This window comes from Haemaphysalis longicornis, unplaced genomic scaffold (genome assembly GCF_048455015.1).
Source record: "Haemaphysalis longicornis isolate Haplotype H1 unplaced genomic scaffold, Haemaphysalis longicornis Haplotype H1 scaffold_5, whole genome shotgun sequence".
NCBI lineage: Eukaryota > Metazoa > Arthropoda > Arachnida > Ixodida > Ixodidae > Haemaphysalis > Haemaphysalis longicornis.
In genome coordinates this window covers 72,876,383-72,892,093 of record NW_027526385.1, presented here as the reverse complement: position 1 = coordinate 72,892,093, position 15,711 = coordinate 72,876,383, and the positions used below count along the sequence as shown (strand labels likewise).

Below are 15,711 nucleotides of genomic sequence, written 5' to 3'. Positions count from 1 at the left end.
TGAGTCGCTATGTATGGAACATGCATGTTTAATAAAATTGTTCTGTTTTTACCTTCGAGGGGGGGAGGGGGGGAGTGTACACCAGAAGGAACTATACACCATGTTCTGGTTGTGTTTAACGTATAACGTTTCTAGGGACTTTGACCCTTCGCATTACCATCGTAACGCTCTACCATAGCCATTGGAATTTTTCTAGAATGCGTCATGGAACCTCTTTTTGCAATAAACGTTGGGCCTTTTGAAATCGTTACATTTTACATTTACAGTAAACAACGCTGTGAAGAAAAAGAGCGCTTTTTAATGTTAGAGCGGGTTCGGACAAAACATTCCCGTTTGCGTTAGTTCATCTTGACTGCTGACACGAGCAGGAAAAATGCAAACTGTCAAGTTTTTGTTGAGCATGCTCTAGCTGGCTGTTATAGCAAGTCTGGTTTGATAAATTTGTCCGCTGTGAACTAAGTTAGTGGCAAGTTACCACCTGCGTGTTGCCTGTTCTTTTCGTGTCGTCATCGTTTCTGTTCTATATTCCTCATATTTGACTCGATGGCATCATTAACGGCGCCATCAAGCACGCCATCCTACATCATGCGGCCATGAACGCCAATACAATACTTCACTACGATGATGGAGGATGGCTTTTATCATGTGCACATTTCTAATCGTCCAGACCCTCACCACAATGAGCAGCACGAAATAGATCCAGTCCCAAAAGGAATGTGCGTCCTGTACATAGTACATGATGTCGGACCAGCCCTCCAGGCTAATCACCTGCGAAGAGAGGAAAAAACACAAATAATGAGAGAGATGCAATGACTAGCCCACATTATAACCACTTTGTGCATATTTACAGTCTCTCATGTTTTCTCAGTTTTATAACAAGGTCATAAGATACATTACGCCACCCACTCGAACTCGTATAATTTGGTGTGGCTGCTTTGTTTCCATACACCTGAACCTGGATTTTAGTTACATAATTAGATTTTGGGAAATTACCCAATTATTGAGCGTATTTGGACCCCCCCCCCCCCCCAGGAGCCCGTGGGCCTAATACTGCCTGGATTTTGCGAAGTCGCTTATTTACCAAAATCTTCAATTAATTCGCGAGTCCCGGTGACTTCAATAAATCATAGTTCAGCTTTATATTAAACGTAGAATTTACATTTCTTTATAATGTTAGGTGTTTTTGTAAAAGTGAAGCCTTAGCCACATTGAGTTTTGTTAATAGAGTAGGCACTATGTTTACAAATGGTACCTACGCCCTTTGCCTTAGAACGCAATCTTCATGTCACGGTGCCAGAATTGCTTTGCACTGAACCTTTTGTTTCTGCTCTTCACGGTCACGGTCGACGAATATGTTGTCGAATTTGCTCACTAGTCACTTCATGCGTTAACTCCCGGGGCGAAGCGCTAGGGCGTGGGGCTTACCAAGAAGATGGCGACCCAGGCTAGGCCGATATTGTCGAAGGAGATGGACCCCTGGAAAGGGTTCTTGTCTCCCGCGGTGCAGTTGGTGTAGTACTGGTTCCAGTTGACGCAGGACACGTTGGTGGGAGCGTTCGCGCTGTGCGGCTGAGCCGACATGTTGCACACGAGGCCCGTGGGCAACACCAGTGGAGGCAGGCCGTTGCACCGGTGCATGCCGTTGTCCTTGTCCGTGCTGCAGATGAAGTCCTTCTCGGCGTCCAAGCCCTGGTAGTACGACGAAATGGGACTGTCGGCAGCGATGAGGGGGAGCAGCGGGAGCAGGAAGAGGCAGGAAAAAGATGAGGAAGATGATGATGGCGGTGATAGGGGGAAGGAAAAGGAGGAGAAACGGGAGCAGAGAAGCACCGTCAGTAGAGGAAGAAAGATATCCTTGGGCCCCGATGCACGCAAAGTCAGACAAATGAAAAGCGAGCACGAAAAATGAACCAGAACACGCATAATTGAAAAATAATGTCCCTTGAGGTCAAATAATGGCGCGTTATTATTAGATTTGAACAGCCGCTTTTAACAAGTTTGTTACTGCAATTAAGCCACGCGTCAATTTGACTTTCATGGGAAGAAATCACGACATTTGTGTGTTTTGGTTCATATTTGCGTGATCGCATTTCATTTGTTAATTACTGCACGGGATAAGCAGAGCCACCTCATTTTCGGTGTGTTCTCAACTGCAAAGCTGCAGTTTTAACTCGCATGGTAGTGAATATTGTGCGCGTCGAAATTTTGAAGGTGGTAAGCACAGCCTTCATCAACACAGCGGTATCACTGGAGCGAAATCACTGCCGCGATATATCTATAAAGATATCGCTGGGGCGATTTCGCTGCAGGGATATCGCTACAGTGATGAAGTTTGGACAGCTGTGATTTCAGCCCTGGTGCCGTAAAAACTTCGAATAGTTGTCGAAAAAAAAACATTTTTTTTTCTAGGCTCATGTTAACCGTTGCCTACCACCAGTAAAATTAAATCGTAATTGAGCACACACAGATAAGAGATTTCCTTCCCGTGTTCCAGAAACTATAAGAACGTTTATGGTGCAACGTACAAATTGATTAGTAGCAATAAGCGATGTTATTCAGCTCATCAAGTAAGGAGATCAGAACACTGACCGAGAGTTTAAGAAGCGAGTGATACCAAAATTGCACAAATATTTAATGCCTAATTTAGCCTTTCTTATCACATTCTGCTCCACGTGATCGTTGACTGACTCTACAATACGCATATATTCATTCTCGGTAGCATGAACCACCCAAGTTTTTGTTATGAAAAGGCAAAACCAAGCACATATGGTCTAATAGGTTCCGCCTTTGCCAAAAGTTTTTAGGCCACGCCAAAGGTGCATAGGCTACTAAAAAAATTCAGAGTACAAGCTCACCTCTCAAGCGAGGCTGAACGTTTTATACCAGGAAGCTGGACCAAACAGCTTCATTTTCTACTGTCATAAAATAATTTGGTCACACCTAAACTTAGCGCTTTTCTTTTAAAGTTTTGTGGACCATAAACCTTTGGCGTGGCCTGAAAATTCGACAAAGCGGTAACATAAACATACTCGGGAACCACTTGCAAACGCCAACTGTTCAACAGCCATGCGCCTACCACATCGATATGTAAATGCATGCAATGTCAGTCATACAGCGCAGCCTCTAAAATGCCATCTCCTTGCCAGTCATGGAGGAAAGAATTTGCCAGTCCATTAGTTGGAGCAAATGGATGCGATGAGGCACTTCATGCAGCCGCTGCCTGTGAAGTGCGGGGCGGTAAGCAGCGCCACAGGCGGCGAGAGGCCACAGCCGCAGCGCAAAGCATCCACACGCGCGTACGGGCGGGTTAGATGGCCGACAGCGAGTGAGAGAAAGAGGAACGCTGCTTACTTAAAAACTCTGACCCTGTCTGCGTAATACGGGCTCAGATTCCTGCAAAGAGGGAGAGTGAGACGTACTGCGAGCCAATCTGAAAACAGAGGGGAGGCCGACCGGCGAAGCGCTCAGTCGCCGCTCGAGACGCTGCGCGATATCGGATCACAACCCGCAAATACTGTCCTTCTTTTACTCAGAGGGTGGGGGGAAAGGGGGACGTTGAGCTTCGGGCATTTGAGAAAGAAACGCTCCTTGCCCGGCACAGTTCGAACTGGTCAACTAATTCTGCCTTCCCGCCTAACCTCACGCCACCTTCTCTAGTGAGAGGAGTGGCTGGCCGAAGCAATCCCTAAACGCCGCGACAGCTGACTGAACGGGAAGAGGGGTCCCTCAGCTCCACAGCCGAAGCCCCGCACTAGGGGCACCTTCTTTTATTGAACTTCTCTCTCTCTCTCAGGATCAGGTTTGCGTCGTCTTTCTTTGAGTGGTTAGGCCAAGCCTTACCTAGTTCAGTGTTCAGTCGCCCATGGTCTTGCCATATTTGCATAAAATGGCGCTGCCTGGATTCTCCCGTCTCACCCAAACTGTTTCTTTTGTCTGACCTTGCGTTGTCTAGCTCAGCCTAGCATAGACACTAGGTGGCCCGCATTTTCTACGGCCTTGACTTTGCCCCGTATAGCCATTCACTGACCTGCCTTAGAGATGCATGGCTTGGCCAGGCAAGACAGCACACCGTTGCTTTGAATGGCAAGTGCTGCTTGTTTTTTCCGTAACTTTACCTCGTTGACCAGGTCTTGCTGAGGTAAAGTTTATAATCTTCAACAACACTCAAAACTATGCTCACAGCATTCACCAAATTTCAACTTTCTCACAGAGCGATGTATTTTGTACAAAACACTTATTCTGATGAACTGATGCACTTCACAGCAAATTCCGTTGTGGCTTTAAGCACCACACTGCGGTGCCGAGAAAGCCTCGTCTATCCAGCGGAAGTGGCATTTGACTAGAGCCTGCCACCCGGTCAGAAGCCTAGTAGAACTCACCAGCTCCAGTTCCACGCGTATTTAGGAAGAGGCGAGTGAGATGATAAAATGGTGTGCGCTAGCTAAAAGGGCCTGAAACATCTTAACGCGGCTAAAATTCTTGCCTTACTTGGCCTCTTACGGGGAGTTGTCTGTGTGAGAAATTTCGGCTAAAATGGGCTGGAGGGCAGTGTGCCGACAAGGGCGAATGGTGAATTGAATTCAAATCGTCAGCGCAAATCTGTCACACAACCGGAATTGCACTGCTGGCGAAAACCCCGCACGATCATGGGAATGGGCGCTCGAATATTACCGTGCACGTCGTCTCGAGACCAAAAGGCGCCCGCGCAGCTTGGTAGTCTCAAAAGCGCCATCAAAACGCACTCCAGAAACTCCTGGCTCTGGAGCGGCTCATTTGCAACAAGACCGGACACCTTCTTTCTCCTGATATCACGTGTGCCAGTTGTGTTGCGTACTCATTGCATGCCTACCACAATTACAGTACAATATTAATAACGTTTACGTCGGTAATCAGATCGCAAGAATTTTTTGTTCTTCCGAATTCGTTTTGAACGTGTTTGGAGTGCTTCTAGAACACGAAAAATAGGCAAGCCTGTTTGCTAAAGTACTCTATCACTAAACAATTCATCGTCTTCATCACAACCATCATCATCATCCTCTTCTTCCTTACCACCACCTAAAAATGGACATTGCTTTTCGTTCAAATTTGTTTGGAACCCTTTAGAGCGTCTGCGGCGTAAAGTTGATTTCTCAGAAAATCGGCGCCGAGGTTAGTTTTTCCGGTTTTATCTTTCTCGGAGAAAAGCGGACTTAGTCGAGAACGACGTAACGAAAACCTCTCTTGCTGTGCCTCAAGCTTGATTTTTGCCCAACCTTTCACACTAGGCGGCACGCACTCGTCACATCTGCGTTCCTTAACTTCGTGTACCGCGTAAAACGGAGGAGCACAGGATGATGTAACGGGCAAGATGCAAAAGTGTTTCTGGGCTCATCCATTTCTTGCGCTACACGAAGCTATGGATCAGCGACACCAACTAGCCCAAACCAAAACTCTGCGTCACAACTGCGACCATTAAAAATTACCGCGTATCTGCTTGCTTTGCTGAGATGTCGTCCAAAGACGATACTCTTTTGCCGCCCCCACAACGTCACACGCTCTCCGCTCTCCACCAATCAGGCTCTTTCCCGCCCCTTTTGCTCCTCCCATAGCACAAGCAATTCTGATTTCCTCAATTTTATTCATTTTGTATGTTTTTGACACTGCTAGTGCCCCATCTGGTGGAGGATCGCTTAACTACCCTCAATGTTTTAACGGTTCCTTTTTGAAAAGCAAAGCTTTACTACTTTCATCCAGTGGTTTGTTTGTCCAGGGGATGTGCCGCAGACACACCTTCTGCGACACACCTCTTGAAGAGCATCGCGTGATTCGCCGGGCCCGCTTTCGGCGCTGCGCACAAGGTCCCGTTTTCAGTCGTTCTGCTCAGCTAGCGGCGGCGGCGGCCGCCGTGTTTGCGGGCGCTCAGCTGACCGGCAGCCGACCAACCCCGCCGCCTCCCACGCATGCGCCGCTGGGTCGTCTCAGGCTACGTGACTCAACTTGCGCACGGCGATGAGGAACAGCGCGTTCGCCGCGAATGAAAGCGAGGCGGGTCTCCTCCTGTGAGCGTTGCACATGACCGAACAACGTTGAGCCGTGGTAGGCAATACAGCTACATCAAAGGTTAACCAAGCGAAACCAAAGCTCAACCAGACTAAGCCAAGCTTTTGCTTTGCATATCCAAGGTTAGCTGAGCTTTGCTGCACCCATTTTTTCTCCTGTGCTATCATAAAAACCATGTAACGTACGTTCCTAATTACTAGAAAGTTGCTTCTGTCGGCTATGTACTGATATCATGCCTCGACCACGCCGGTGCATGTATTGTTGGCGCTGCAAAAGTGAACATGTATAACCAATTTTGGAGCGATTTTGCTCATATATACTTCTTGTCAACTAATTTTTTTTACCGGGTGGCTGAATCCAGTCACAGTCGGACACGAACAGACAGACCAAAATATTGGCGTTTAGGTAGCCCAAGAAAGACTAGTGCGTTTACAAAGAAAGAGTCGGACATAACTGAATAATTTCCGGCGCGTCTTTCGGCGCCCGCGTGTCTCGCGTCTCCACTTCCAGGAAGCAGCCGCGGGTTCCTTCACAACGCGCGTGGTCTGCTCTACGACGCTGGCCAGGACCGCGCAAACGGCTCTGCCCAGAGCGCGGACGAGAGCTCGTTAGCAGATCGCCGCGTAGTTCGCGGAGATGGCCCGTCGTTCCCACACAGGCAAACACACACATGGCCCGGCCGGCGATACGGGCTCTCCGTGACAAGACTCCACCACCGAGGCACCAGCAGGCCTTGTTGTTTCTCTCTACTACGTTCCTTTCTTTTTCGTACGATAATAACCTCGGTGTAACAACCACTGCACAGTCCACCCTCAATTAGCCACTTTCAGGGGAAGGTAAACCGGCGCTTTGATTTCTGTTGATAATGGCGCGTGCGAAGCACAAATACTGAAACCTCGCTGCTGCTGGCTTGCAGTTAACGGGAGCAGAAGCATCGCAGCAACGACTGGGCTGTGGTAACACCTTCTAGGTACCAGAAAGCCGTTGAATCCCTGCTATCTTTTTCAGTGACAAAAAGATAAAGTCCGGACTTCCTTCGGTAGCTTGCCTTCCTTCTTAGCTGCCAGGTACGTCGGAACGACTGCAAGTGTGGCGACAATGCTGCGAAGACTACACGGATGCTTTCTTGCCTAGGGGGTGTTTGCTCCCTACCTACGCCCGATCCCCACGAGCAATGTCGGTGGCCGTGCGCTGGTGCAATCCGCCGGCCAGATTACTATAGCAACCGCCCTGGAAGCCCGCCGATGTAATGAGCGCACCTCACGCCAGATACATACTTCACGCCCCGGGGAATTATAACAGCGGCTGGCGGCCACCGCAGCAGCAGCTTCCACACGGCGGGAGACGAAGGGAGGGACGGGAAGAGATGCAGCCCGTGTGGCCGAACGTCAACCCCAAGGTAATAAAGCCTCGTGAACACACGCTGTCTCGCACCTCGCGCCGATCAAGTCCTTCCGTTTAACCACACCTACTCCTAACAACGGAACAACGTACCAGTAGTACTAGTTTGATAAAAAAAGAATCGTGAAGGGATTGATGATGAAGCGACGGAGGCTTTCGAATTTTTCTTGGAGGTGATGCCGGTTAAAAGCCTTCCTGCGCAACTACTCCGCAAAAGCGGCGAACATTTCGCCACCGGCCACTGGGCAGATGGAACGCCTTCCAGATAAAAAGGAAAGCCTGCGCATTCTCACGCGAGCCCACTTTTTCTTCGCAACCGTTTTCGTTCTTTTGACGGGTCAGTGGCTACGTCAGTCGCACGTTACCGACTTCTCTGTCCCGGCAGTTGGAAGTAGCTGAAAGCCAGCTACTGCTCGTTTGAAAGGAGCAACTTCAAAGATGGCTTCTCACTGTCTCTAAGGTGCCGGCAGATTACATAGTGCCTGTTGATGTCCTCGCCTCGGACACGGGAGCGCGGGCGCTTGCTTTCTTCCAAGGCGGCTGTTTCTTATCCCCACCTCAACCCAAAAGCCTGCCGGTTACGACTCGCTGTTGCACCTGGCCCACGGGCACAAAGCCTCGTTGAAGAGAGCAAGAGCCCGAAAAGAATGCACGACGATAACAGCCGCTCGGATGCTCCAAGAAGACCACACATGCAGCCCTGCCGCTGAACGCCTCGGGCGGTAAACTTGCGGTGGAGCACAATTTTCTCCAGCACTCGGCGTAAATCACTTGCTCAAATGAGGTTCGCCTGATGTTACTGTTCGTTTCTTTCTTTTTCGGTTTGAAAACGGGAAAAAAGCGTCAGTTTCTTGCTGCATCGCCCGTGAGCAATTTATTTAAAATAACGCGGCTATTTATGGAACGCCAAGGAAGCAAGCATAAGCTCCATTTCGCCTGAGAAAAGGGAGGAATGGCAGGTGTGAGCAATTTGGCAGCGCGAGGCTGAAAACATTGTTTCCGGGTAATTTGGGGGAAAAGAAATGCAACAGAAATGTTGCTTTTTAACCTTGACGAAGCCCGCCGAAGGATCTGAAATTCCGAGTTAGGTTTTTCGATAAACTGCAAGACTGTTTACATTTGTTGTCTTGTTTGCTCAAAGACGCGGAGAAAGACGACCGCAAACAAGAGTGGGAAATGCAGGAGCGAAATTAGATTCCTGTAACTTTGTGAGAAGGAATAGCAAAATATTACGGGCCATATTTTGTCTTAAGGCCAGCGCGAATACAGCGCTGAAGATCTGTGACGTCAGGGACTGGAGAGGAAAAAGTGTTTATGCTTGCGCTAGGAAGGCATTCAGTACTAAAAATAAAAGGTAATAGGGTCAGAAACAATTGAAATGTATCGGTGCAAATACGTGCCATCAGTGTTACACATTTCTTAAAAAGCTCAGAATTAACAACTGTATACCAAGCAAGTTAAGCACATTTCATGTAGCGCTGTCGTAGGTTGCAAAGGCTATGGCAGCATAGATAGGAATTACCGGCATGTTTTAAGCCTAATTACTTCCAAAAAGTTTACTTTTCCTCCAAGGAAAACTCAAGGAATGGAAATCCGCCTCAATCGGCCTGTTCCCGCTCATCTCTCAAAACTTGTTGAAGAGCTAGTCGGCTCTTGTTTCAATTTACAGAACACCTTAGCGCACGTTCCGCTGTATTGCTCTGTGCCCTCCTGTTTTTGCACAAACTATTTTAGAGCGAAATCTCTAATGCGCTACATCTATCAAGGTCATTAATCGCGTCGCAGTGATCTCCAGCCGCCGGCGCCTCTGTGGTACCACGTGACTAAGTGAAGGTGAAACGGCCGCTTCGCCTGTACCTTATCGCCCAGCGGCGGATTGGCTGCCTGCGGGTGCGTTTCAGCGCAATCGGACCACGTGACTAGGAGAGGGTTGAACGACTGATATCCAGAAAACACTGCGGTGGCTGAGTTTACAGAAACGATTTCTGGAGAACCACTCGATGTACGCGCACGAAAGCGTTGCTTTGCCGGCGCTTGGTTCCTCAGCCTCGCCATCGGTGGCGCGCCGGTTTGGCTGTCTGTGAGTGCTCTTCACGCCCGCGGAAGGATGAATCCAATCATCCAGTAGACATATCTAGACGGCAGGCGGCAAAATCTGAAGTCAAACTTTCACGAAACACTGTATGCATAGTCTTTGCTTTCGCGTGTGATAACTAGGTTTGGCAGTGTTAAATCTGGTCCATTTTCGGTACTGTGGTTGGGAAAATGGACTATTTTCTGTACCATAGTACAGAAAATGGTAGAGAATAGTACATAAATAGTACATAACTGGTACAGAAATACTACATAAATGTCTGAGAAATAGTACAGAAAAGCGGTGTTATAACACCGCTTTTATCGCTCAGGATTAAATGAGTGTTTAAGAAATGAGTGCCCTATTGCTGTGACCATTCTGTTCGCTATTTATCTATACTCTGCCTATAAAACATCGGCACACCCTACTGCATAGTTGAACAAGATGACACGGACACATTTTTCAAGATGCTATATAATATTCGACGTAATTTATTTAATAAAATTCTGGCTACTTATAATTTATTTATAGGGTTGGGGCGTATCGCAGCTTTATTTAGAGTTAGTGCTTTAGAGCAAGAGATATAGTTACTTTCCGGTAACATGCGCGCGATTACCTTTCATTGCTATGGTGGCCAGACGAAGGACAATTTCAAGCTGAATATGTTCACTATTGGCGGCTTTATGAAATTCTACGCGCTTCTCCGGTTTGCACAGGCGCGAGTTATTATGAGCAGTTGCATCGACTGAGATGCATCGATTGATGTTGCTATTCACTGAAACAACCATTGCAACGTCAATTTGCAACGATAGCGCCGCTTTAAAATCCATTACGTGAGTAACCTGAAATCCGAATATGAGAAAAGTTGCGAAAATTGCTGGCTTCACTCAACGCAACTCGGGAGGTATAAGTTTTTAGTTCAATTTGTCCGCAAAAGGCAACGCAAAACATAGTGAATGTCCGGCTTGTAAAGATGTGTTTTGAGTGCAGAACCTTTCTTGTAATAGGTTCAGGACACATGACACTGTCACAAGAGGATATTGCAACAGCCACTACCGAGGAAATGCCCTGTGAACTACTGCGGCAAGCCTAATTGTAAAGGTCAGTAATGTCTGGACCGTAAGTGTTACATATCGCGAGCGAGCAAGCGTTTCAACCTCAGAGCATTTATGGCGGATTGTGTCTTTTTTCAGGATGCGTTGGCCGTATACTCTACAGGAGACAGCACTAAAACTGCGAAATTATGGCCGTTGAAGTAAAGACGCCGGTTTTTCTGGGTTAATTTAGGGTTTTGGTTCTAGGCGAAAAATTTCCTCCCTTGTTTAGTGCCCACTGAGCACTGACTACAGAAGTTGAAGGTAAATTATGCAATGAATTCGACGGGCGATTGGACTATTTCACAGGAAATTCGAAACTATTGTTGGGGAAAGCAATAAAGGGGGATACAGGTCTAGCAGGCAAAAGGTATCTTTTTTTAGCTAGCATTTGACCAAAGAAAAAAAAAAAAGCACCAACCTAGTGGCGGTGAACCCGCAGTAAAACACACTATCAGGGCATGTAAAGAAAGGTAGGCACGCGAAGCGGACTGAAAATAGTATGAAAAGCACATGATGTGTTCCTAAGCGTCCACGAAAAGTTTATTAACGCTACCTACTCTGTCGCCTCCAGAAACCTAATAACTGGCTTCCAGCCATGGTAAAAGGAGCGTTAATGCGTCAGCTCTCTATGCGCGGTCTTGCATTTACTGAACTAGCTTGTCTCCCGATTTTCTCAGCACCCTTCAACGTCATTTATGTCACGACGCTACGCTGTCAACTGCACGCCAGGGCGAAGCTTTGTACCAGTCTACGCGCACAGTGACATGACGGGCTCTGCCCGACGTCTATGAAGTTCCGGATTAGTTTGAGAATAACCTAATCTTTTATTTTTTTCTGACGCCAGCACTGGTGGCCTGCCTCTTCCAGACTGAGCGAAGATTATTAGCATTTTGTTTTTTTCTGGTGCCATCATTGGTTGCCTGCATCTTTGAGGCACAGCGAAGCTTTTTTAGCAGGTGCATTTAAATGTTAGTGCCTCCCTTTTAAACATTTGTAATTTGGCGAAACTATTGGCATGGAGGGCGTATGTCCTAAGATCTGGTACAAAATACTTCAACGATGACCAGTAATCAGGTTAGCTCGAGGTGTTATATGGTTTTCGCCAGCGACGACGCCTACAGCAGCGCTTGAAGTACTCTCGTCGTTTGCGTAATCTAGCGTTAAGCGCAGCTGTAAACATGTGCCCGAGGGAAACATCAGAGCAATTTTCTCCTCAACTTAGCACTAATAGTAGACAGCACGAACTACCTGGATTTACCGTCTTTCTTACACAGCTATTCGATATTCTTGCAAGTAAGGTGCCACTGTTAGCTACTAAAGGATCCGAAATTGTGGCTGTGCTTAGCCAGGCTTTATTACGATGGGAGCTGTACACCTTAACAAAACAGAGGCGCATTGCCTAACAATGGTTCTTCGTGAGTTAGAGGAATTTTCCTTGTCGCCAGATATGTGAGCTAGGAGGGAGGAGGCCGGAGTATGTAATAAAGTAATTTATAAACGCAATATTTCGAATGTGCCGGTCATTGAATAAGGAAAAAATACACAGCATGAGCGCTTGGTTCAACTAAAAATCTAGCCAAAAAAACGTATCAAGATTATATTGCCTCTGTCGGGCGTCCAACACGAGTGCGGAGTTCCACTTCGTCGCAAAGATGTACAAACCAACCCTGAACCCAGAATAAACACTCCAGTACCACTATTCCTAATGCGTTTCAATTTAGAGTAGTTTGTGAATGATATGTGCACGTACAGTCGTCGGATGAATTAACAACAACGCAGAAAGAGGTGCCAGCCTATGCACAGAGCAGCAGCTTACGATAATGCCGATCATAATCAGCGCCCTGGCGAATCACTGGAGGGATCGAATGCACAAAGTCAGCCTCGTGAGCTTCGGTCATCATCCGCCGAACATGAGCTGGCGAATACACCGGAAGCTACCGTTATGTGCATAGGCTGGCACGCACGCACGTTTTTTAACAATTTTTCTGATTGTACATGAAGTCAATCCCTCGAAGAGCGAGTTTAGTGCATTTGCGCGCGCGCGCGCGCGCGTGTGTGTGGGGGGTGGGTGGGTGCATGTGTGTGTGTGTGTGTGTGGGTGTGTGGGTGGGTGGGTGCGTGTATGTGTCTGTTCTGCGAACCTGTTTGAATGCCACGAATCGAAATATACTAGTCATGCGCATCGTGTCGCAGTGTGGCAATCCAAAAGTCAAGCACCTCTTTCATTTATTGGACAAGTATGCGGATTGAGAGAGAGAGAGATGTGGCGTGCAGAGCGTACGCACCTTGGAATGGAGATGTTGTCGTCGGGCAGCACGAGGTAGCATCGCTGCCGGAGCAGCCCCGCCCACAGCTGGACGCCCACAATGCCGAAGATGAAGAAGACGAAGAAGCACAGCAGGAGGACGTTGCCGAGCATGGGGAGGGTGTCCAGCAGGAGCATGACCAGGATGCGCATGCTCGGTATGCGGTTGATGGCACGCAGGGGGCGCAGCACTCGGATCGTCCGGATCGCCGACAGGTTGATGTTGCCCACGTCGAGAACGTACTCCAGGGCCCTGGGGCATTCGATAGGACGTCGGATGTTCAGCGAGCTTGCAAAGTTGCGATATTGTGCCGAAAAATACTGGCGTAGCTTACACTAGTGCTGCAAGGCTGGAGAAACAGCAGAGCTAGGGGTCGACCTAGCTTCTTCCGGTTTTGCTAAGGTTTTGCTAGGCTTCGCTAAGTTATACTATGTTTTGTGATGTTCGTGCTTGGCTAGGCTAAGTGTTTAGGTGTGAGGCCAAGTTTAGCCGGTAGCCAACACTGACAGCGGATGCCAGGGGTAAAGAAGCTTGGTGCAACCCGAGCTCCGCTGTTTCTTCGCCCTTAAGTTGCACCACTAGTAATGCAAATGGCGTTACTTTTTTGCGCTTTAGAAACACATTGACGTTTAAAATGGCGTAGTAAGGGGCGCGGATGCGGATACGCACACGCCGCTTGTGCCCACACTGGAGCAGACGCAAAGCCGGCTTCACTGTTATAGTTTCCTATCTGCGGTGGTGCACCCTTTACAGAGGGTGTAGTTTTCTTTCTCTGCATTTTTTGCTAACGCCACCGGACCAAGCTCTAACTTAAACAGCTTCGTTGTTAAAACTCCACCTGCACACACACAGAGGAAACAAGAGACCCCAAAGCATACAAAACTGCGTTGTGAAATTGATGCTTGCAGCACTCTGTGACTTCGCCAAATTCTATGTGATGTTGCCGCGCCATTGTGGGTTCTCACACATGCGTTTGGGTTGCTCTTGGCTCAGGTGTAACCTTTAAGGTAAGAACTGACCCGTGGGGCCCACTTTCGAGGACTAAAATAAGGCGTTTTTGTATCAAGGATTTTAGCGGAAGCCAGATTGCCGATTGGTTTGAACCAATTTTTAGCTCTGCTGTTACAACGAATATCGAATATAACGAACTAAATTACTCCCCGATACTACTTCATTATAACGAGGTTTGAATGTAGTAGTGGTGGCAGTGAAAAACTTGTTCAGCATGGGAAGTGGATGTTTAAACAGAAGATTGGGCGAGTTCGTACGTTCTAAAAAGACACAGAGTAAGAACCACCAAACACAAGAACGAGAGTACGGACACACACACAGCACTGCGCGTGTCCGTACTCTCCTTCTTGTATTTCGTTGTTTTTGCACTGTCTATACTTTTTAAGAAATGGGTGTGGTTCTGTAGTCCGGGAGGCCCAGTGACACCTCGCTGGTCTCGGTCCTAGAGACCAGTACTTGCTGTGCATCCAGGACAGCTTGAACCCACCGGCAAAAGGTCTGCCTTTCGGCCGAATGCCCCAGCTCCACCACTAGACAGTTTTAGTTGAGCGCACGCAGCAGCTCTGCGCGTGCAAAGAACTTGCGGAGGCGCGAGGGCTCATGCGCATTACGTAAGCGGCGGCCGCGCGCTCTGCGTGCGCCCGCAAGTTTTGGATTCTTGCGTTGCGGGTTTTGCGGGCTTTGCGGTCCGTGTGCGAGGCCCCTCCCTTCCTCTTTCCGGTCTCTCTCGCCCGTGAACGAAAGGAACAAAGGAACGGCGTCTCCCCCCAAACTGGTTTACGGCTTCTTCTGGCTAAGTTTACGTCTGGCGCTGGCCGGCAACCACATGTTTCGTTCGCCAATCTGGCGTTCAGTGGTGCTGCATGACACACAAAGCGCGCATGTCCGCGCTACTGGTTTATCCACGCACCAACTTCTGCGTGCGGTCAACTAAAACTGGTTCTTCGCGAGAACTTCGCTGCGGGCGATGTGCTGCCCCTACGTGCGCGCGCAACTCTCTGCGTACGCTCAACTAAAACTGTCTACTACCGCAGCCCGCCTCACTCACCCGGCGATGACGATGAAGAAGTCGAGGCGGTTCCAGGCCTCCGCGAGGTAGGCGTTCCGCCCCAGCATGCCCATGGCGATCACCTTGATGCACATCTCGATGGCGAAGAAGGCGAAGATGAGGTCGTCGAAGACCTGGAGCAGTCGGCAGCGGGTCGACACACAACCGTCGTCCGCGCAAGGCTGGTACATGCCCAGCGTCACGCAGTTGAGCAGGATCACCAGCATGCTCACACGCTCGAACCACGTGCTCCACGAAGGCAGGAAGATTCGTGGTCAAGGAGCATCGCACACATCGCAATGTAAGGGTTTGGCAATAGAGCGATCGCAAGACAAATTGGGGACGAAATGACGACCACAGCGTTGATGAAGGCGTACAAGGTCTATTTAATATCACGCTCACTATTACCTACACTGCTCATTATTATTCACACGATTATATCGTCAAAAGAATGGCTATGGTTATATACGTTAGTATAAGGCTTGATTCATTAGGACGTTGTGGTCCTAATGCGCACTTGGTCTTTAACCCCGGGTACCAAACAAAGGTTGTAAAAAGCGCTGAATACTGATCAGCGGTGCAGCTCATAGTGAGCGCGATAGTACCAAGATGACACTGAAAATCAGGTGATAGTGAAAGACGGTAGTAGTAATGGCAATGATAGGCATCTAGAATAGGCACAGGCATCCATCCTTGAAGACATCCGACCTCCAGCGTTACGTCTGGGGACCCCTC

At 48.4% G+C, this 15,711-nt stretch overlaps 1 protein-coding gene across 4 annotated transcripts in view; it reads right to left on the bottom strand.

The window, feature by feature from the left end:
• The window catches only part of LOC144138432 (voltage-dependent T-type calcium channel subunit alpha-1G-like), an 82,430-nt gene extending 67,190 nt beyond the window's left edge, over window positions 1-15,240 (bottom strand). For 2 of the 4 annotated variants that reach the window (XM_077670707.1, XM_077670706.1), the window contains exons 1-5: window positions 14,977-15,240; window positions 12,897-13,169; window positions 3,352-3,393; window positions 1,426-1,711; window positions 676-768 (exon numbers count right to left, since the gene is read on the bottom strand). In XM_077670707.1, the coding sequence (XP_077526833.1) occupies window positions 676-768; window positions 1,426-1,711; window positions 3,352-3,393; window positions 12,897-13,169; window positions 14,977-15,203 (921 nt within the window). In that variant the 5' untranslated portion in view covers window positions 15,204-15,240. The remainder of the gene's footprint in view (window positions 1-675; window positions 769-1,425; window positions 1,712-3,351; window positions 3,394-12,896; window positions 13,170-14,976) is intronic. The other 2 variants (XM_077670709.1, XM_077670708.1) reach the window with 1 other exon arrangement.
• Window positions 15,241-15,711: the final 471 nt, after the last annotated feature.